This window comes from Miniopterus schreibersii (assembly GCF_964146895.1).
Source record: "Miniopterus schreibersii genome assembly, chromosome: 2".
NCBI classification, from domain to species: domain Eukaryota; kingdom Metazoa; phylum Chordata; class Mammalia; order Chiroptera; family Miniopteridae; genus Miniopterus; species Miniopterus schreibersii.
Window position 1 is genome coordinate 27,287,692 of NC_138102.1, and position 24,105 is coordinate 27,311,796.

Sequence of the window (24,105 nt, forward strand, 5' to 3'; positions counted from 1 at the left end):
TCACTGTGGGCAAGTCTTCAAACTTTTCTTAGCCAAGCTGTAATTTTGAAACAAAGGCCTTGGATTGGACTTGAATATTTCCAGGCCTCTTGGCTCAAAAAAATCTTGCAGACAATTCCCTTTTCTAAATTTTTATTTCCTCATCTTAGATGTGAGAACATTGTTTTAAAGCCTATTATAACTTTTGATGATTTATAACTCCTTGTAAAATGTAACTACTTACGTTAAAGACTTCAAACTCTCTCTGAGCTTTTGATATGATGGCATTATTTTAGAATATCCTTGTTTTAGCCCAGTTTACATCAACTAGCTTATTTATAGTTTGGTAAAACAATATTAATATTTGAGTGTATTAATTTTTAAATGTTATTTTGTATGCAAATCATTAGCTAGTCATGGCATACATTTATTTTAGGTAGTAAATTCATTTGTATTTACTTTCTCTTAAAGATTTATATTATAAAAATTTTTCTTCTGCAGTTCACAGCATTAACAAAATGGATGCGGTTTTCACCCTTAAATGTTGAGTGTAAGCTATAGAGCTGTAATAACCAAAATAACTATGATATATCAGCCTTTTTGTTTTACTTTTAGTTTCTTGACTATTTCATAAAAATTAATTATAAGCCACTTTATTCTAATTGGAAATGTGAAATTTTAGACTTTGGGAGAAGTAAAACCCACAAAACTAACTTAGTTTAACCCTTTGGTTTCCACTTCATTGTTTGACTCTGTATCATAATAAATATTGAAAATGGACCCTGGAGAGCAAAACCATATAGGTTAATGCAAGACCTGTGTAATACCAGGGGCTGTCATTAGGCTCTTAGTATCTTAGCTTCTGTTTCATTAAGTATTATTGTTAAGAATAGTCATTAGTTTGGGCTTGGATCATTTACTTATGTAGTGATTTATTTTTGTAAATATGACTTGTATTAACTGTTACATTGCAGGGAACCTTGTGATTTCATATGTAGTTATGACTTCAGGTAATGTAAAAACAATTAAATATTATACAATGTTAAAACATTGAGAATTCTCAATGGATTGCTTCAAAGCAAAGATATATATGCAGTTTTCTTAGTTGTATTTAGATTAAAAACTCATCTTTAGTAACAGAAACTTTGCTTATAAAATACAGAGTCATATAAAATAATTGATTAAATTGCTTGTCATTTATTGAAATAATTAGAAGTTGATCTTTTTAATGACTTATTTTTCTAAACAATTTTCTTAATTGGTCCTGAACATTTTATTACTAAAATGTTAGTTTTATTCATTTTAATGACTAGCTTAATCCTTTAAGCCAATAAATATCTATTGCTATGTCCTTTTAATAGGTGTCTTTTAAAAATGAGATCATTTTATTTACAATTCTGTCCTTGGTTACAGGACCCTCGAGTATCTCTTTTCCACCAAGTGTGACTGAGCATGGCCTCAAGTGCCAGTCTGTTTTTTCTTCTCAGTATAAGAGCCACTCCCTCGAGACCCTGCATTATGGTGATTTCCCTTGACTGAACTTTCATATATTTTTTAGAAGAAATATTTAGCATGAGCCACCTAGCCAAAAGCAATTCTTAAAATTATAAGTCTTTGGCCTGGAGATGGAGCACAAGTAATCATTATTTATTGCAATTATATGTGGGGTTATTTAGTTTTAACACCTAGATAAATTGTCAGTTTTACTAGTAAGCTAAATTGTAAATTGCTTTTTGATATTTTTTTCTGCACATTTTTATAGTTTTAACAGTTTTAGTCTACCAACAGGTAATAGTTTGATTCCCCCAAATTATGATACTTAGATCTATTTTACTTGTTTCCTATAATACTGTTCATATGGTAAAGTGTAGTCCTAGCAAATAAAATGCCTTTTTCTATTTTAAGATCAAGGGATACATAATTAATTTACTTAAAGTTACTTTTCTTTTTTCAGCTCAGAACAGGCCAGATTATTACATTCCATAATACTTAGGAGATAATATAAATTTTTCCTTTTCCCATGAATAGATTAAAATTGTCTCATATCAGTATTTTATCACACTTGGTGGGATTTAATAATTTTGTTATTAATTTCTGCTTTGCTTTTTATATATCAGCTGCATAAAGTGGCCAAAGTCTTAAGTTGCTGCTTTTTGGTCATTGGGTAGATAGTGGTTAGGGCAGCTGTACCACACATCTGTAGCTAGAATGGTTTGTTATGTAACTTAACTTGTCAATGTAGGCTGCATCTGTAAGATAACGCATGTGAACTGCTGTGCATCGTATTACATTTTCTAGCACCACACGTGAGTATATTGATGGAGTTTCTTTTTCTTCTCTTATTTTACATCTTGAGTTTTGGTGCCAAGTTTTCTTTTTCATGTGAGGTTTTGTTTCTACTTGTTATATATGATGGTCATTATTATTTGTCATTGTTTAGACCTAAAAATAAAAATACACAATATTAAACATTAGTTCTATGACCAGACTAAGTGTGTACTTTAAATGATCTACACTTGTACAGATGCTTCTCATTCTCATTTTTTCTCAAGTATGACAAGTATGGAGTTTTCATTAAGTTGGTAGTCATCCTTAATTTTGCTTGTATGGCAGTTCAGTTTTTCAGTGCAGCAAATAGTTGAATGCTGCCTGATCCATATTTAGGATTTTTTGAGTGGAACAAGGGCCTACACTTGGCATGGAAAAGTTATTGCCTCATTTTTCTTTTGTGATCAAATTAGTAACAATATAAGATTTTCTTAATGTGATTTCAGAAAGAGATGCTTGAAAACTTAATATCTGCTGATAATTAAGACCTTTTTACTAACAATTTAAAGTGCAGATTTTGAGCCTTGTATTATCTTTTAGTATTTTTGCACCTATTAATTTTGGTTACTTTATATTTTCTTGAGAGATTGAAGTGGAGAATGTTTCCATATCAACCAGATATTAAAGTAGCTTTTCTTATGCCTTGGAGTAAAAAGAAGGGGGTGTGGGTTTAGCAGGATTTAGAGTAAAACCAGAATTACTTGCATTTCAGGCAAATTTGCTAGTCCATTTTAATACTACATTATACAGGTGCCAGTGTTTAGGTTATGACAAAGTCTCACAGCTTTTTATAAGAGAGCATTTCTGTAGAAGCCATTGATTCTGTCATAACCAGATCTTCAAATGGGCTATGTATATTTTAACATAATTATTTTGATCCCAAGAAGAACTTAACTGTAATTATCAGATAAGTGAAGAAGCTTCTATAGCCTTAAATAAACAAGTTTTCAGTGACTCACTCTAAAAAATCTTTCTTGCCTAATTTAGAAAACAGGCACAGTTCGCTATAATAACAAAAATGATCGTAATAGACTTCAGTGTTGCCAAAAAAAGTATGTTGCTGAACTTTTAGGAATTTTTCATTGAAATGCAGTTGGTTTAGTTCGGTTCATAGTTGGTGGCCATATTTTTATGACTCACATTTATTTATCCATAGAACCCTCTGGAAGCAAAATTTTTATTAGGGCAAATCATGTGATGAGTGCAAGAAATTTGTTCACAACTTTTACCCTTGGCAAAATAATCCAGGTTTACTTTATTAGCCATTCATTCATGTTTGAAATTTGTGGGGGTTTTTTTTTTTGTGTACTTTTGGTGGTTTCTTTTGTTCACTTATTCTTCAGAATAATCCAACTATGAAATATATTAGAATTATAACTCTAATTAGTAGTTTCTGATTTTGGATCCTCTGCATTCCAGTCATTCTACCTAGTGTTGCGTCCCTTACCTATTTGTCGCTGTGGCAAACTTGTCTGATCTTACTATTTCCTAGGTCTTTTTTTCTTTTATTAAAGTGTTTCGAGCAAGGTGGAGGAATGAACTTGCTGAGATAGCTATTAAAATTGTGCCTGCTGGGCAGGAGCAGTTGGTGGGCTGACAATATTGTAGAGTTGTTGACAAATTTAGTTTAGAATTTTGATTATTTTTCATGCTTGAGTAATATATAGGTTTTAGTAGTTGTTTAACCACTGCTTTTATAAATAGTGCTTTCACATAAAACCAAATTCAAAATATATTTCTAAATTCAAATATATTTTTCCGTTGCTAAAATATAGTGGGAGCATGTTAAATATTTCATCAGAGTATTTGAATAATACTCTTATATTTTAATGTATGCAAACATAATTGGGGTTCAGTTGCAGTGTAAAAACTGTCCTCAACAATGTTGAACTTAAAATGAAAACTTGGCACCAAATTAATTCAGGTAGAAACTTTAAAAAATAGTTTCTTCCTATTGTTACTTAAAGAATATATTTAAGAAAGTCTTCATAATTATTTAAGAGTTTGGATACCAAAGGGTTAAAAATACACATTTTTCTTTTACGGAAGAAATTTTATGATGTTTGCTAATGTTTTGTTTGTACAAATGGACATTTAGTAATGTTTTTAATCTTTTTTTTTTTAATGATTCCATGTATTTGCTTATTTCCATCTAGGAATAGTTACTAATGTATTTGAGATACAGCATACCAAATTTTAAAGTAACCAGAATCGTGAGTTAATGGTTTTTAGTCCATACTGTTAAATTTTGTTGAAATATTGACATAATTAAATTGGCTTCATGCTAAAAATTATTAGAAGTGATTGAGAAGGCAGTGTTATAGAACAATAGCTTTTGGTCAAGGAGGTCACATGACTGGCTTACGCTCAATAAATGTGCTTCTGCACTTCATGTATGTATATGTATTTTTAATCCAAATGTTGCCTGCAAATATGTGATCCCTTGTTATTTATAAGTTTCCTGTTTTATGAACCATTGCCCGTTTTAAATCACACAGAAGATTCTGAATCTGTAAAAACTACACATGTCAATGTTTTACAGCTACGTAATTCGAATTGACTTGATTTTTTCAAGTAATCCTAGAAAGGGGGAGCATTCCATATAGAAACTGCTGAAACTGCCACAGGTGCTTCTCCGAAAACCTTACAGTTGTGGCATTGAATGTTCAGTATGGCTTCCTTTCTTCACACGAGGCATACTGTTGAGGTATTTGTTGCGGTGATTGGTTTTAATGCTAATCTAGGAATTCAGATATAGATTCTTTAGATTTGCATGCTTTGCTTACCCTAATTTATGATATCTACCTTTTTATTTGTAAACTAACAATAGTTAAGTTGAGATCAGAATTTTAACAGAAATATTATTTATATAAAAATTGTGGTTATCTTTCATTGTCACATGGCATTAACAGAAAGAAAACATCCTGAAGGTGATGTGACAACTCAGATTCTAAAAATTATATTTCAGGTATTTCCTGATCCGTGGTTTTTCAAATTAAAAATAAAAACTGTTCTTATTAGAATGGCTTCTCATATATTCTAATTTTGTGACACTATAAGTGGAAAATAGATGGGGGATTGGCTGGCAGCAGAGTGGAATTTGTTTTAAAGTTCTTTGGAGAGGCATTCTTAGGTATAATAAACTTTATTCTATTTGGAATTTTATTACAGAAAATACAGTATTTTAGCATTTATGTTTTTAACTTTATTAAAGTTTAAAAAATACCAGTTTGATTTTTTTCCAGTTATTTAGCAGAGCAAATAATTCATAGTTACAGACTATTCCATGTCTTTCCATGTTTTCATATTCCAGTTTTGAAAGAATACTAGGAACCATTGGAAGAAAGTGGGTGGTCTACCCAAAGATAGTTTTTCATGTTCTTACTATTTCAGGAACTAGAACCTACAGATCACTTCCATAATAAATAGTAGCATATTGATTTTACTAGCCTAAAAAATCTGATCATGTCAACTTTCACTTCAACAAATCAGACCTGATTGGAACATCAAGTTGACAAATACCTGATTTCTTTAAATCTCTGCCCATTTTCAAAGATTTTTAAAGTGAATATTAGGACCAGAGAGGGTGAACTAGAGCTGTAGAGCAACTTAGTCCCATGTGGGACATCTCTTGTTTTCAGAAACGGACAAAGGAAAATTTTAGATTAGGCATAGTCTGTGTGCCCAAGTGTGTCAATTAAAGGCACTAAATTCAAAAGTGTATGTTTTAAAAATATTTTGTCTAATGTGTACACTTTCATTACTACAATTTTCATGCAAAATAACGTTTTTTGAGAGTAATTTTGAACATTTTCTTCCAGATACTATAAATTTCTCTTTGGACTAGTGTGTGTCAAGACTGCAGTTCATGTTAACGTTTGTCTTTACCAGTACCTCACTTGAGGTTAATAGGAGTGGCCAGCAGTTAGTGCAGTGTGACCTTATCACACACACAGTGAACACCTATGGATTGATTGAAAGATAAAGGCTTGACTGTTTAAAAAGTTTCAGCAGAACTAAGTACCATATTTGAATGTGAAATTATCACAGAACCTGTAAATCCTAAATCAAATTCACGTGCCCAGCTCCTGTTGAATTTTAGGAAAATAACGAGATAGCTTAGGTTTAACACCTACTTAAACTGGGAACACTAAATAGAGTTTGAAGGGTTAATGAATTGATGATACATTTTAACCAGGATTACTGTTTCAGCTCTTAAAACAGAATTTTAAAACATCAACAATGAAACATGCTTATCAAATAGGATAGCTTATATGAAAAAAGAATTTTAAGATTTGAGCTGCTTTTGTTAAACAATAAAGTGTTTTGAGAATGCTACCATGTAATGATTAGTCTAGTTTTTACCTGGAAATCCACGTGATTTTCAGGCTCTATAGTTCATATGAAAGTCCTCTCTACTTATTAAACTTTAAAAAGTGGCTTTTGAGGAATTAAGACCTATAAAGACAGTTTTTACATTATTCATATTAGAGACACTGCCTAACTGAATTGTAAGACACTTAGAATATTTAATAGGAAACACTCAAATGGAATAGAATAGTTATATTCTGCATGCTCTGTCAAGGTCTTTTAGTTTACATCCTTCTAAAGTTTGCCTTTAGATATTTTTCTTGGTATTTAACGTTTTGCTATTTAACAGATTCAACAACTTTTTAAAAGTTATCTTTTTGTTTGAATTGAATAGTTCATAAAAATACTAGAAAGACTTTTTCAAGAACTCATAGACAGCTGTTAATAGAGAGTACTAGTTACCAGTTTCGTCTATTGGCTGAATGTTAACAAACCCAGCCTGATGCTTGTTTTTGAATGGCCCATAAACTAAGAATGATTTTTACATATTTAAATGGTTGACCAGAAAACAAAAGAAGAATATTTTGTGGCTCATAAAGTCATACGAAATTCTAATTTCAATACTCACTAAGGTTTTTTATAGTACATGTTAAGCTCATTTGTTTATATATATTGTCTGAGGCTGCTTTCAGGCTACAATAACAGGGTAGTTATAATTGAAACTGTGGCTTCTAAGGCCTAAAATAATTATTTTCTAGCCCTTTACAGAAAAGGTTCTCCCTCTGAATTAGATGATCCCTAACATTCCTTTCCAGCCAATTTCTATATTGTCCATTCTGTGATTGAGCACCACTTGGAAGTTTTTAAATGTGAGCAGAGCAGAATTAGGGAGTTTAAACATTTCACCAGGGTAGAAAATGGAGGAATGAATGTAGGGAAGTCGGAGAGGAGATGGCAAGGAGAACATTTAGAGGCAGAAGAGGGGAATGGTAGTTTTGGTTGTTGTGTATCAGTGTTATTAACAGATCTTTTGCTTGAGAGGAATATAAAGGCTATTAAAGTAAACTATATAGTGTGTATATTCAGTCCTTAGTAACCTGGGAAATAATATACTATAGTTGAAATCTTCTATAGCTCCCTAGAAGTAGAGAAAGGATACTTCTATTCTGATAATACTATAGGAATATTGCCAATATTATTATCTCCTGATTAATTCTCCCACAGTTGTTGAATGTTCCAGATTCTGATATCTGTCCATATACTTTATAGAATGTTTAGTCTTCCCTTTTGGATCACTCTAATTTCCGGTACCCCAAAATTATGTAAAGAATCAGTTTGACTTGTGATTGTTCTCCCTTCCTTGGTTGGTCCATGCATAGGAAGTATATAGTATGAGTTGACTCTAGTTCTTTTGAATTTTGAAGATAATACCTCACACAACCTAGAAATTTGGTTGACTCTCAGTTGAGTGACGTGCAAGTGTTTGACTACTTTTGGGAAGGAAGGAGGCAGGGTAAGGTGATGTCTGGGTCTTAGATCTAGGCAGATAATTCCACACTCTCTACAGTCTGTGGATATTGGCATTAATTTGTTGCTTATTTTTCTTTAAGGTTATATTTCCTTTGAAGAAAAGCAAACTGCTATTCTAACCCATATTCAGTCTACTGTTCAATTTCTGAATGAAGAGTAAAGGAATTGGGTGTATTTGAATGTTAATCTTTTCAATAACTTCAGAACGTTGCCATGCTCCTTAAACAAGTTTTCCATGGTGAACTGGCATTTATGGTGGTAAATGCCATTTAAAAAAATCTGTGTGCTGTTCTTTTTTATTCTCTGATCCACTAAGGAGTAATCTTTACTGTCACCTTTATTTGTTTCAATTTTAAGCAACAACTTCTCATTTCTGTATTTGATTTTGGAGAGCAAGACATATTTAGCTGTAGAAACGATCATTGTGTAAAGTTTGTTTATGTTCTGGGTCTTCATCTTTTCAAATTTTGAAGAGCTAGAATTTTTTAAAAAAATTTCAGGTAGCAACTTTTACTTTTGTGTCTTCATTCTTGCAAAAGACCTTTTTGGACCGTCTTCACTTACGGTATCTTCTGAAAATGAAATTACACCATTTAAAAATCAGCCAGCTGTACACTCACTTTAATGTTACATTTGAATAACAAGCTGATATTAAAAATCAATGATCATTTTGTATACATGTAATTTGCTCTGCCCAAACTTTGGTGTTTGCTTTCCATTTAATTTATTATGTATTAAAATAAAAATATTAAGAATTCTAGAATAATCAGAATTCACACCCGTGAGGTAAAATTTAAAAATGTCAATTTTAGTCCTCAGTAGCTGCACACAACTGCCTTATATGTTTAAGAAAATATTGTTGGTTTCTGGGACTCTTAAATTTTGTCTTTTATATCTGATAAATTTTGTCTCTCTTATATCTGATAAAATTGAGTTTGGGCTTCTGCCTTTCTTCAAAATGTATGATATATTTCTTTATCTCATTTTCTAAGAAGTGAAGACACGTTTAGTGATTGTCCAAGAATATATATAGAGAGAGATTTTTCATTCCTGAGGTGGAGCTTTATGAGTATAATGGCTGGAAATATGAATTCAAGGCCTGTTATATTTAAAAATGAAAAATGCTTATTTGTCCCCAATTCTCCAGATTTCTCTCTGGGAAAAAAAATTATTTTCTTATTTATTTTTGTATTAATACTAACCTAGGAAACAAGAATCAAGGGTTCTGCATTGGTTATTTCACTTACACAAAATAAAGCCTTATTTGGCCGTTCCTTTGCTCTGTTCATAGCATAGCTTGCTGAGTAAGTATGGGAGGTATCTTTGCTGTTTGGTACTTCAGCAGTTTCAGTTTATCAACCTGTAGCTAACAACCTGTTCTGCTTTTTTTACAGATTTATTTCACAGAGCAGTGTATTTTCTTGTCCTCCAGGGGAACTTCAACATGGAATTGCTTTTGTTCTCTAAATTTTTATTGTTTTCGAATTATGATCTACAAGTTCAACTGGTTCTTTTATATTCATCTTACTCAGATCTTTCACTTAGGATCCGCCACCACTTCCTCCTTTAATTTGGATCTTAGCTACTGTAGAAGGCATCAGACCTTTACTTGTTAGTGCTGTTAGCCACGCAAAATGTTGATTCTGTTCTGTAGTAGGGCTCTCAGCCTAGGCCATGAGTTCCTAGAATAGTATTTGGCTTTCACAGGAAACATCCACTCAAATGCTCTAGAATGCCAATTCCTGCAAATTTTCCTAAGTAAGGCCAAAAAAAAAAAAAAACCCCCTCAGCTTTTCATATCTCCAGTCTAATGATAAATTATTTTAATGTCAGGACATCCTTCTGAACTTCCACTTATAGTGTCACATGTTAGCATAAAATCTGGCTTGTCCGTAAGCCATTGCACACCTTTGTTTTTAGGAAGCCAATTGTTATGAATGCCATGGACAATTTCAGTACATGTTTGTTTGTTAATGATTTTACTCAAGCTAAAGGAATGGATTATTAAAATTAAGTGCAGATAATATAGAATTCAGGTTAAGTCTGAAGTTAGCATAAATTTAAGTTCTTCAGACTAACAAAAAAATGATTTTGAGAAGTTAAATAGGAAGTTGCCTTTTTTTAAAGTTTACTATATTGATTTTTAAATTATCTCCCAAATCTTGCTTAGTAATCAAATGTGCATAAGAGAGAAGTTAGTTACAGAGCTAGGATGAGTAATTCCTTCTTTAATGAAGACTTGCTGTAAATCTGTATACTCTTTCATATCACCTTCAGATAGTTAGTCAGTTCGGCAGGAGCAGAGACCAGATGAAAATGCTAATGGGATGTAATTCAGTGTTTTTGTGTCATACAGCCTGAGAAATGCCAGTGGCCTGACAGCAGCAGACATTGCTCAAACCCAGGGTTTCCAAGAATGTACCCAGTTTCTCTTGAACCTCCAGAATTGTCATCTGAACCGTTTCTATAATAATGGCACCTTAAATGGGGGCCATCAGAATATATTTCCTAATCATGTTAGTGTGGGAACAAATCGCAAGAGATGCTTGGAAGATTCGGAACCCTTTGGAGTGAAGAAAGCTAGAACTGAAGGTGAGACCACTTTGTAGGGTGGGAAAGAGCAGACTTTTTTTTTTTAACGTGTTTTCTTTTTTATGGCTGAAAGCACCTCAAGATGAGACCTTCACTTAAGGTGGCACTGTGCCTGGAGGATTCTGGTGCAGTGATGGTGGAGTTTTTCCTGTGTTACTACTTTGAAGATTGGCCATTTACAGAAAGGGAGGATATCAGGGGGCATTGTTGACAGCTCACATGTGAACGTGTGTATATAACTGTTCTGCACACCGTGGTTTACCTGCCATGAATTAGAAAGAGTTTTCTTGTTTGTTGTACCTGTTGGAAATATAACTATTAAAAAAATTTTGCCCCTGTGCCTGATTTTTTTGTTTCATGTAAATGTCCCTGAGCTTACAACAATTGTTTGTCTGGTAGTAAAACATAGTTTCACATCTGGGAATGTAGGTGTTTGCTGTACTGTTCCACTTGCACTGTAATTTGGCCTCAGCTGGTCTCAGTGCCCCACAGTGTAGTGTGTATCATAAGACCTGGTATGTCACTTTGACATTGAGGACTTAAATCTCTAAGGTAAGTCAAGTTCTAGGTGTTATTCTGTTTTTTTTTATCTTTAGTTTTGAAGTTTGCAAATAATCAAAATCAGCTAGTAACTCTAAGTTGGGGAAAAAACCTCCCTTTTATCTAGGAAAAAGTTATATATATGTATATCTCTGTGTAAAATATCTTAATAGCTTAGCAGGACAAATTAATAGCTTGGCAAGAATATTTAGCAAACTTAGAAGGAAATTTAGAGGTGACAGTGAAAAGTAATTCTGAAGTTACACGCTCAGATAAGATTTGCTAAAAATACAAAGTTGTGCCCTTTGGCTTTAAAAAAAAAAAAAATCAACTATGCAAGTATAGTATTAGAAAACCCTGGCTGGCTAGAGGTTTTAGCTGATTTTAAATTTGATGTGGGTCAACATCTCTCTTCAGTGCTTTGTCTCTTTTTTTTTTTTTTTTTAATATATCTTTATTGATTTCAGAGAGAGGAAAGGAGAGGCAGAGAGAGAGATAGAAACATCAATGATGAGAGAGTCACTGATCGAGCCCACAACCCGGGCATGTGCCCTGACCGGGAATCGAACCCCAATCGCCTGGATCCTAGGTCGATGCTCATCCACTGAGCCACGCCTGGCCGAGCAGTGCTTTGTCTCTTTAACCAGAGTATATCCAGACAAAAACATTTTTGTTATGACAATAAAAATTATAGTATCTACGTAACTTAAAATCTTGGTCCCTATAAAAACTTGTGATTATGTGACTTTTTTGTAGAAATGAATGTATAAACTTAAGTGTAATAGTTTATCAAATTCATAGTGTTCATAAGTTATGAGCCCAGTAATCTAGAAGGTGCTATAATAAAGCACATAAGGAGGTATGTCTACACTTTAAAAGTGGTGTTTTTTAATGAAGTGTTGCTCAGCATTATCATTTATTTGTAACATGTTTCAGTATATTTTTTCTAATGTATTTTAAAATCTCTTAAAAATATTTTAAAAAACAATTAGTTTTTGTTTAATGCCTGATTAATATTTTGGAGTGGTATTAAGTGTTAGCTTCATTGTGCCCTCATGCAAGAATTGTATGAGTCTGTGACCATGAGTGTAGGCTTGTAGGATAAATCTTAAATTCTGTTTGTTTTTAAAAGGATTGTCACTTAAATTCTAATAAGATGCAGAAATGTACCTAGAGAGTTTTTAAAACTAGTTTCTGAAGGTTTTACAGTGAGCTGATTTGGCTAGTATCTCTGTTTTAAGCATCCTAGGTTTCCTAAATTCTTTTACTATATAAATTTGATTTGAAGCATCATGCAGGTTTTCAGGGCATTTTATTTTCCTTCTCAAGATAAGGATTCATTTTGGTGAACCAGGGTTAGCGATTCACATCTTGCACACTAAACTCACCATGCAGCCTTCCCAAATTGCCATTCCTAACACTCGGCCTGAGGATGTCAGTTCCGAAGACAGTGTGCTTGACGCCTGGCATTTAAGTTTGCAGGTAATAATTATGCAAACCTAAGGTTGAGCACTGTTCCACATGTACATGAAGTGATAATACTCGTCACCATCACCGGAGGAATCATTGCTTGACACCAGGTGAACTTTCATAGCTCCTCTTCCAGTGTTCATCATTTGTCTACTGAGCATTATTTTAATTATTTACTCCTTAAATTTTATAATACTCCAGTCCTTGGCAGTGGTAGTCCTAAAATTGTTCTGCATGTCACTTAAGAGAGTGTGTGTATAAGTTCATATTTGTAAGCACACCTGTCGCCACTCCTCTCTTTGGGAAAGGAAGAATTGATTTTTTTCGTTTTACCATTTACTTGCTGTAAACAGTGTATTGGGGCAGTAATTCTTAATCACTAAAACAAGATTCCCCCTTCCCCCCAACTACCTGAATGTTCTAAGTGAAGTTGTTCTTGGATTTAATAGCTCTAGTTATATCCATTCTTTGACCAGGTTTTTAGCATGTAATTTTAGATTGGTTGCCTTAGTTCATTTAATTTCTGGCATTTTGTTTTGATTTGCTATTTAAATATTTGAGCTTAAGTCTCTGCTCATTCTGAATTTTTTTTTTTTTTTTAAATCCTCACCTGAGTATATACTTAGAGGAAGGGAGAAACACTGATCAATTGCCTTCCATAGGCTCCCTGACTAGGGATTGAAGTCTCAACCTACGTGCCCTGACCTGGAATCAAACTGGCAACTGTTCAGTACATGGGGCAGTGTTCAGCCAACTGAGCCATTCCAGCCAGGCCTCAATTCATTCTTTAAATAAGTTTTTGGTTCTCATGACAAAAGTATTTTTTCCCCTAATGTAACATATGCATATAAAATATTTTTTAAAATAACTTCACATGTAAAAGTATTTGGAAGAGTTTAAAATAATTTCTCTTTTGAAGTACAGGTTTGGCTTTTTTTATGGGTTCCTGAAATAATATCTTGGCTACATAAATGCATAGTTTGAACCACCTCTTAGAGATGTTCCCTGTAAAATTCACTCTTTAATTTTTTTACTTTGGTACCATGAATCTGAAAGTTACCTATTCTCCACAGTAAGGAGTTCAAGAAACCATTTTCAAATATTTTAAGGTAATTGGAGTGATTTTCCCTTGGAAACTATATTGATGTAAAAGAACTAAAAGGAGTAGTAATTCCTTGTCCTTTTTGTACTGCTCAAATATAAACTGTCCTTTGGAAGCAAGTTGTACTACAAAAATTCATACCTTAAAAGATGTTTCATGCAGTCATGTTTATCAAAACACTTTGGTCAGAACATAGACATCGTAGATATGGCCTTAAACTCTGGAGGGTGAAATAAAATCCAAAGTTATTTGAGTGGCTGATTTTGATGAAAAGTGCTTTGGGGTAATATTTCTCAAAATGGGGTTTTGTTTATGATGGTACAAGGAAGTATCTATGTAATTAGGTTTAGGGGTTCCCCTCCCCATTTATAAACCATTTGCTCAATATGGAATAACAGATGGACTTCCGGACTTCAGCTGGAGCTGCTTTATAAAAATCATTTAGTTTTATTAGCATTGTCCTGGACACCTTCCTGAATGGAGCATCTTTCTTGGCTCCGGAGGTCAAGGATGAAGAAGGCTTGGGCAGTGATTCTGCCTGTGGGGGAAGGAAGCTGTTTATTTTGAGCCTATCTTAGGGGATTTTTCTGTCATAAATGTGCAATTTAATGTACTAGAATCTCAACAAATACCTGCTTTGGCAGTCAAAAGGTAAGGGTATTTTACAAAATGTTCAGTAATTTTTCCTTTTAACTAGAAGTAAGGAAAGCAGGAAGGGAAGGTGCTTTTCCAAAACAATCAAAATTTACAATTTTGGAAGAAGACTTTCTGAAATGTTTACAAGCCACCTTTCTCAGATGCAACATGGGATATTTAAATGGTTCCTTTGGCAATGGTGATAGGTATATGTGGGAAGAAAATGCCACAGGTGACGTCTGTGGCTTTCAGAGAAAGGAGTTAAGTCCAGATCCAGTGTTCTTAATATTCTCCAACAGGTCAATTTTAATTTCATGACTTATGCAATTTTAACAGACAAATGCAACCTTAATGCCCCCATCTAACTGAGCACTCCCTATTTGCAAGTGTTGAGAATGAAGATGTGAAGGCATTTGAATGGAATCAATTACCCAGGGTTCTGGGGCTGCTGGATTATCAGCCAAAGTAGTGAAATGTCCTTGCAGATATTTTATGGGAACAACTCTCTAAAAGATTGTGTATCCCCAGGGAAATAAATTCTAGGCTGGCTGAATTAGCATATGCTTACCACATTAAAGAATTTGACTACCCAAATATGAAAGCCTTTGTTCTTGTTTCACTTTTATCTGCTTAATGGAACAGTTTCAGAGGAGAATTCCTAGTGCACTGAATAATCCTCTAGTTAAGGTATTAATTTTTGCTTTAAAATAGGGTTTGTCCAGCTCTATATACATATTTTTTTGAATGTCCCCAAACTTCCTTTGCCTCCGATTCTCTGGCCCCCTAGTGGCAGATCTGCCTTCCTGTCCCACTTCCACTCTTACCTGAAAAGGATTGGAATTCTTTCAATTTTACTGGTTACCCTAGTTAATAATTTTTGCTTTCTTTCTGTGTTTGTGCTTTTTCTGGCTAGAGAGTAGGTTTCATTCATTGATATTGGTACTATTCTACGCACTGGGCTCAAAGAATGAGTTGACAAATATCCTTTTAGGGAGATTGTGGGGGTGGGGATGGTCTCTGTGTCTCTGTCAGGTTTTTTTAAACCTGCTTTTCACAGATCTGAAATTGCAGCTGTAACCTAGTTGCCACTTTCCCCAAGGAACACTGGCACCTGAATTCCAAAACAAAACCAGACACTTGAGTATAGCTACTTAAAGCTGCATTGTATCCCCAGTGATGTTTCTTTTGCAAGGACATTTGTGGTTTTGCCGTGAACGTCTGCACCAGTTCTCGGTATATTACCTGGTTTGGCTTATCAGGCATTGGAGAGTGCAGAAGGGGGGAAGCCAGACCCCATGCCGGCTGCGGGTTTATCTCTCAAAAGACTGGCTAAGAACTCCCTTAAGGTTGTATGGAGTCTGTCAAAGTATCTGGGACACCCCTCACCAATCACCCCTCCCCCCTTTTAAGATCGCTTATTTTAACCACTGATCTCTCCAAAGGACTTCACTGTTTGATAGTGAAGATAGAACCTTGCCTATCACTGATTTGGGCCTGTGGAGGATTACAAAATCATTAAGTAGAAGAGACGGAAATCCGTGGTTTAATGCCTCTGACTTTAATGCCAAAGCACCTCTATTTGTAGAATTGTTTTTGGCCTCATACCTGTGCAGACGTCTGTTTTTTCCCAGCTACACAAAATCACACTGTTCTGTTTTTCCCATATACTAATTCAGAATTTGTTTTTTTTTTTTAAGACTACGTTATCTTTGGTTTCAACAGTTAAGGGAATAATCAGGAATATGCTCATTCCTATATTGAAAATGACTTGTGTGCCTCTAAAACTGGAAGTAATTAAAGCTGCAAAGTTCAAATCTCTGCTTTTAAGTTATTTGAAAAATATTTAGCATTAAAAGTTGTTACTTATTTGTTGTATATATTCTTTGAGCCAAAAATAATGCTGGTTATTATCTGAATAAAGACTCATAAACATGCACAAAGGTGCCTTTACAAGGATGTTAACTTTAATTATGGTATTCACGATAGGAAAGAGAACTGAAGCAGCCCAGACAGCGGGGGAATTTGGTGGGGGTGGAATTACAATACAGCCATACAGTGGGTTTTCACTTTAAAGATTCTTTTGAACTTAGATGATGGGGTGTATTCATGCCATTGTAAACGAATAAAAGCAAAGCATAAAAGTGATTTTTAGGGTATGGTTTTGAAGAAAATACATGCGTAAGACTAGATTTGTCTATCAAAGGAGAGTGGCTGCTCCTGAGAAGTGGGGATTACTAGGGTTTATGGGGAGAAGTGTTTCCGCACAGAGTATGTAATACTTGGAAGAAAAGTGTTTAAATGTGCATATTAGCTTTCCTCCAAGATACAAAGAATGATAATTTCATAAGAAATGTACATATAGCTCCATCTCCAAATGTCTTGGAACTAAGACTTCCATGATTTGTTTTTCCATTTTTATTGTGTCTTGAAGCACAGGAGCTAGTGCCACATGGGGACAGTATTGACAGGCCTGGCCTGTCTTGATTCTTGGCTTTTACATTATTTCTGTTTCTGAAATCAATGATTTTTTTTAAATTTGAGATTCATTTTCATGGTTTTTATGTTGTTACTCAAGAATTCTCGTAGTATTTCTTTATGAAAAACAATTGAATGAACATTTCGAGGCATAGTATAGAATATGCTGAATTTTTTAAAAAATGTTTGTAAATATGTCCAGATTTTAATTTATGTTGTCCAGAGAACAGCCTTAAATGAGAATTTATGCCATCGGGTAAACCTAGAATAGCTATCTTAAATTCCATGACTTTTCATTGAAACTGCACACTTTGGGAAATACTTTATACTGTGGAAAAGTTTCTCAGTGTACTAAGTTCATTCGTCATCTAGATTATGAAATTGATTATTTTGGAATGTTCAGTGCTCTGACAAAAAGAAGTGAGAAACATTTGTCTTAAAGTCTTTTTGTATGTGCAGGGAATCTAAAATTGCCTTTGTTTCCTGTGCAGCTCAAAGCTCGGACTACTCCATGCCACTAGTGAACGGCGAGGCAGAAGACGATGCTGACAAAATGCACGTCGATAGAGAGTTTGCTGTTGTAACAGGTGGGAGTGGACAGTTTCCTGTTAGCTGCAACAACAATCCAATGGTCGAAGACACCACACAGCAGGAGGGTGGTTCTGTTGGACCAAAAGAAATAGAAATATATACTGTTTCAGCAATGCAGACCCCTTGTCGTTGCAAGAATCAGTATGCATATTATTTCTAACAGCTGCTTTCAAACGAGTTTTGCACTTTGTTGTCTAGTGTTTCAAAGAATGTTATACATAATTTGCGTATATTGGGCAAGTTTGTAGATACAAGGATAAGTGTTTTTGGTGCATTCTATGGATATGAAAAATATAAGTGCAATCTTTCTATTTTGATTTTAAACTTGCTTAATGTGCCTTGTTTAATTTTAATAAGGTTTTGCATTTTCAATTTCCTGATGGAGGACTTTGAGCAAATATACCGAGTGAACATCTATTGCTAGTAATTTCAAAGTGATAAACAGCAAGAAGGATGACTCGCCATAAACATTGAGAACTAGTAAACATTGTGGTTTTGACTTGTAACCGGTAGTGCCAATACGGACTCTGTCACTCGACACTCAGTGGTTGCTCTGGTTTCTGTGCCATGCACTCTGGGTCTAGTAAAGTGCTGACCACATGTCTCGCAACACACATTCTATACGCTAACATTAAAATTTTAGTATTGATAGTCATCAGTTTTTAAAAGGCAAAGGCTCAGTTCTTTTAGCTTACAGAATAAAGTTTATCCATTTAGTTAATGCTTTTTTCCTACTGTTCTCTGATTTAAGTGACCATGAAAACATTTTAGGCATTCTTTTGCCATATTAATATATTCAGAAATAGATACTGGCTTTTTAAAAGTTTTATTAGTATGTCTTTATGCTAAATTCTTCACTGGGGATAAAAGATTACATATTTTGTTTCCCAGACTTACATAAAAAAATAATTTCTGTTCAATAAAATGAAATGTGTACATCTTTCCAGAAGCTACAGAATTGTTGTGGGTGGAGTCACCTTTTTGCCAAATAATTAAATGAAACAAAACCCAAAGGCAGCTTTTTAAAAAAATGGCATTGGTACATGCTTTTGAAATGGCAGAAGTAATCACTCTTTAATCTTCAAATGTTAATTCCCTGGGTTTTCAGGTTAAATTTAATACCAAGCTTGAACATAACATTAAAAAAGCCCAGCTCATCCCATATACAGGTACCAAGTGAGCATTCCCATATTTTCCATCATTTCATTTATAACATTATCTGACTGAATAAACAAAAATTTTAAATTGCTAGAGATTACTTGCAGTAGATAAGTAAATGAGTGAGCGGGAAGTGTGAGTCCTGAAAGGCACTTTGGAGCAGAATAAAGGACAGTATTGGAGGTGGCCAGTGATGTGTGAGTCCTGGCCAAGCGTGGTTATGTTTTAGCCAGTCTCTAGCATGTCTGCTATTTTCATGCTCAGTTTTATTAGATTTTTCACAATGATATAAGGTTACCAACTAACCTTGATTTTGACATTGCATAATGGAACTAATTAACTGGGCACTAAAGGAAAGCAGTACACACACAGTGAACATTAAACAAAAAATAAGCCTCAACTCAGATTTCTGAGGAGGTATTCATTTTACCTTTATAGACCCAGTCACCTGAAAATAGAATTTTCATCTTTGTTAGTAGTATACCAGTTATTACTAACTATCAAACTTGCCACCATATCCATGAGTTTTATCACCCAGGAACAGTTTATACTTTTTAAAAAAAAATTAATATAAATATTTTCCGGGAACAACTTTTTTTCTTTTTATTTCATTTCATGTTTAGTTCTTGAAACACTTGTTCTCTAGCTTTGAGTTTTGACTAAATAGAAAAGCTGTCATTTAATTTTTAAAAAAAATTCATAATCCTCTGAAGAATTTATAGCAGTTATTAAACTGTGATTGTCACTTAAATTGCCAGAAAATTGATGATTAATGAAATGTGTAGAAGATATTTTTTTTCATTGAACAAGCTATGATTTTTTGTTGGCAGGGAGATTTTCAGGACACAGAATGCCTGTGTTCGAGTGCAAAGTCAGAGGTCTCTAGATGACAAGCCTGAAAGTAGGCCCTTCGCAGGGAGAATCGCCCCATGTGAGATGTTTAGGTGACTGGATGAGCATAGTGGGTCCTCATCTCAGAACTCGGCTCTTCAGTGTTTATCATCCATCATACCATGCTTTAATAGGGCAGGAGATTGGGATAAAATTTAATACTATCAAGCAAGACATAAATTTAGATCATTATACTGTGCTGTGAATTCCTGTGAACGTGAATATTAACTCTCTAGTTTCATTATACAGAAAAATACCTTGTAATTGCCTATTCCCATGTGCCCAAACGTTTTGTGATTGATTTTTTTTTGGTAAGACATCCTTCTCAATGGATGCAGATTAAACTATCAACATTTTCCAACATAAGTTGTTTTTGAAAGTGGAACCTTGGATGTCATAATCACCTTACTTGCTGAACTCAGAAGAAACCTCAGAACTGCTAGTGGCCCAGGACTGTGTGCACGAGAACCATTAGTTCCTTCCTGTAGTCGCTGTGTTCTGTGCTCTGCGGAGATGCCGTGTGGCATTTGGCAGAAGTACTGTGTAGATGTGAGTGTTACAAGGAAAAGCGGTTCCTTTCATATTCCTGTGTGTGCTTTCCTGACTTGCGAGGTGTGACACTGTCTCACCTCGTCCGAGGAGCTTCCTTAATTCACCTGCTTCACAACCACTTTCCTCCTCTTAAGAGCTGGAGAAGTGTGTGTTTTACTTCTGCCCTTTGTGGGAATCCTAACACTGAGTTCTGCTGGACTTTTTCAGGGTTGATTTTAAAAACCATTCTCTGAAAATAGTCTTAAAATGGGAAGTTTTTTGATGGTTTTTTGGTACCATTGGTATTTTTCATGTAGAATATTTGTCAACTTAAGTTTTTTTATTTTTGGCTCCCCAACATTGCTGAAATTTATAAATGTTTCCTTTCTTACCAGGAAAATGCTACTGTTGTGTTTTGTTTTTAAATCTATGTACAGATTTTTCTTTGCAAAAGGAACTGGTTTGTTTAAAAGAAAAGAAACTAAGTCCTTTAAAATTGTAGCAGCAATGCAGCAATTTATAGTTTCTCCTCCCTTCTGGTTCTGAATTTTGGTGACAGGTGTATTTCTCAATGCAGATATGAAAAACAGTAGCTCCGTATCGAATACATTGACAAACGGATGTGTCATCAATGGACATTTGGACTTCCCTTCCACGACTCAGCTCAATGGGATGGAAAGCAGGAATGACCAGTGCTTAACAGGATCTAATGGAATTAGCAATGGATTAGTTCCAGGACGGCCATTTCCGAGTAGCCAGGGTTCTCTCTATGTTAATGGGACCGAGGAGCCAGAAAAGACCATGAGCATTAACCCTGAGATGTGCGGTTCTCTGCACCTGAATGGCAGTCCAAGTAGCTGCATAGCTAATAGACCTTCCTGGGTGGAAGATATTGGGGAAAATTTGCACTATGGACATTACCACGGGTTTGGGGACACTGCTGAAAGCATCCCTGAGCTTAATAGTGTAATAGAGCATTCCAATTCTGTGAAGGTGGAAGAAAGATACGACAGTGCCGTCTTGGGTACCATGAACCTCTACCATGGCTCTTAAAAGACAAGTGGTCTGGCTCTGTCTGGAAGCATTAATTCTTCCTAGAAACCAACTCAGAATACTAATGTAGCATCCACTTAAAGGAATGCCATAATTTGTCCTATTTTTTTATACTTTAACTTTCTGAAAAAGTAAACTTGTATTTGACGAATTCCTCGTGAGTCCTAGTGAATGCACGAGTGGAGCTTATTTAGTGCATAGGTGTTTCTTGGATAGCAGACCTCTTAAAAGATGCACTTTGAGAATTTAATTTTTCTGCTGCCAGTCTCAGTATTTCTTTTGAATACTGTCACCATAAATTGGCATTTTTCCTTTTGTCAAATTAAATTGTATCTGATGAAGATAAATTGGAGGCAGTCAGTGAGGTGCTTGGTGATTTAACCCTTTGCACACGGGCATCATTTTGAAAGTTTGCTTTTCCTCCTTCCTGCAGAATTTTTGACAGAACACAGCTCTTTCCCTATGCAAGGTCCAGCCTTACAAAGATGACTTGGAGTGATTTGTATGAAGAAAAGAATATTTGTGCTTTTCGAAGTCCTTTCATTGAAACTTTGCAGCTTGCCTTGTGAAGGTTTACTTGTAGACACACACAGTGGTTTGGATGCATAAGTTATGTCCCTTCTTTCATGATGTAACTCACTCCCTGGATTTCATTGAAAATACACGCACAGGGACTGACTTCCGATTGTTTTTATTACACATTTCCTACTTTGTCTCTAGAATTTTTACCACAGATAACGGTTTCCTTTATATGTAGTGGAAGTTACTATTTGTAGGAACTGTCAGGTCAAAATATTTAACTGACTATTCTGACTTATATTTTCTTTTTTCCTTGTTTTTGTTTTTTGGGGGGTTTCTGCTTTACAATATATACCACTATGTATATTCAGTAAACTGAGAGAATTTTGAACCTCTCTTAATAAAACTGTTAAGTTTATGGTTTTATAGAAATTAGCTTTTGTTTCAGTGACACTGTGGTTACACTGTGCAAATATTGTAATGAGTTTTTACTTTTCTGATTTTTGTAATAAAAATTGGTGAAAATAGAGAAGATGTCAAATGAACAGGCCAATGTTCTAGAGTGTTACTAACATTTTGTTTTTAAACTGTCCTTTACAAATTGAATAAAAAAAAAACCTCTCACACTCGATTTGTTCCTACGGTGTGGTTTCTTTCCAGGTGGTGGGGGGGGTGTCCGTGGAAGGAGTGGGAAGGGGGAGGTAGAAGTTTATTATTGCCTTTCATTTTGCTTGTGAGATTTTACATTACTCTTCTGATTCCCACCGTATAGTACTTTTTACCACCTTTGGTTTATACTGCAGTTTTATGGACACTTTGTCTTCCTGGATGCGGGCTGAGGGAAGGGCAGGTAATAAAGTGCTGTCAGCTAACAGTATTGTCCTTGCGTTATTTTCATAAGTGACAGCAACCACACTTAACTTACTTGGGTCAGCAGATATTATGAATATAAGCCTTTTTAAAATTTAACTTACAGTTAATAGCCATTCTGGCATGTGTATACATGTTATTTAAAACACTTGTTATTGTATGCGTATTATTGTAAAACTTGAGAGGCCAAAATGAAAAAGCATTAGGCTCTGGAAGTGTCACAAAAATGACTCTCATGAGAACAGGAAAATCTGCTGTGTCACCACTGCCTTCTCCCATGCCCACGGTGGGCGTCAGTAGTCAAGCTCCAAACCCAGATGCCTGGGAAACCTTTTTAACAGACTGACCCGAGAAGCCCCCCAAACAAGAGAGATGAAACCTAATGTCTTTTATTCCCTCTTGACAATTTTGTATTTCAGAGACTTCCTAGGTGATATTTGCTGGTGAGTGAATCTCTTAAAAAATATGCTGAAGGTCAGAACATTTGGTTTGCTTTGGAAGTTGAACAATGACTGCTTCTTGGGGGTAAAAATATTGCGTGGAATCTATAGTAGGGCAATATCCACACTTCGGTGGGTATTATGCAAAGTTTGTCATATTGTAGTTGAGTCATTGACACTAGTACATTCAGTTCTTGTTGAGAGATACATAAGGAAATTATGATGGAATTATATCATGCCTGGAATTTGCTTCTTCATAATGGAGGAAAGTGAGTGGAGACAAAGCTCAAACGAGATTGGGTGTGAGCTGATGTTGACACTAGGGACATGAAGGTTCTTTCTACTTCGTATATATTGGGCGGGGGGATTTTAGATAGGACTTTAAGAAGAAGAAAAAATGTTCTATATTTTAAAAAATTGTGGACATCATTTTAACACTGATTAAAAATAAGCTTATATTTTGCAATGTTTAACTCACCAAAACTAAGTTCATGCTGAAATACTACAATAGTTCACTGATTCCTAACTTTTTGGTCTGAAGACCCTTTTAGATATGTTTTTGTTTTTGCTTTCTAATTCTCACCCGAGGATATGTTTTTATTTATTTTAGAGAGACAAACATGAATGTGAGAGGGAAACATCAATCGGTTGCCTCGTACAGTGCCCCAACCAGGGATCGAACCTGCAACCTAGGTATACACCCTGACTGGGAATTGAACCTGCAACCTTTTGGTGTACTGGACGACTCTCCAGCCAGCTGAGCCACCTGGCCGGGGTAGATGCTTATATTCTTAAATACTAGTGGCAAACAGTTGGAAAATGAGATTAAAAGTCCATTTATGTAACTCCCAAACTGAAATACCTAGGAATATATCTTAAAAGGTGTTTAAGACCACTACACTAAAAACTAAAACATTGCTGAGAGAAAAAAGGCCCAAATAAATGTTCTGGTTGAGGTCCTTAAAGAAAATCTGGCCTCACCTGGCTGGCATGGCTCAGTGGTTGAATGTCAACCCATGATTCAGTTCCTGGTCAGGGCACATGTCTGGGTTGCAGGCTCATCCCCAGTAAGGCGCGAGCAGGAGGCAG

At 34.9% G+C, this 24,105-nt stretch overlaps 1 protein-coding gene across 1 annotated transcript in view; it reads left to right on the top strand.

The window, feature by feature from the left end:
* Positions 1–22,337, top strand: part of ANKRD10 (ankyrin repeat domain 10) — a 32,589-nt gene extending 10,252 nt beyond the window's left edge. Inside the window, exons 4-6 of the mRNA XM_081130009.1 lie at positions 10,505–10,740; positions 17,455–17,550; positions 20,712–22,337. Coding sequence (XP_080986135.1) covers positions 10,505–10,740; positions 17,455–17,550; positions 20,712–21,187 — 808 coding nt within the window. The 3' untranslated portion in view covers positions 21,188–22,337. The remainder of the gene's footprint in view (positions 1–10,504; positions 10,741–17,454; positions 17,551–20,711) is intronic.
* Positions 22,338–24,105: the final 1,768 nt, after the last annotated feature.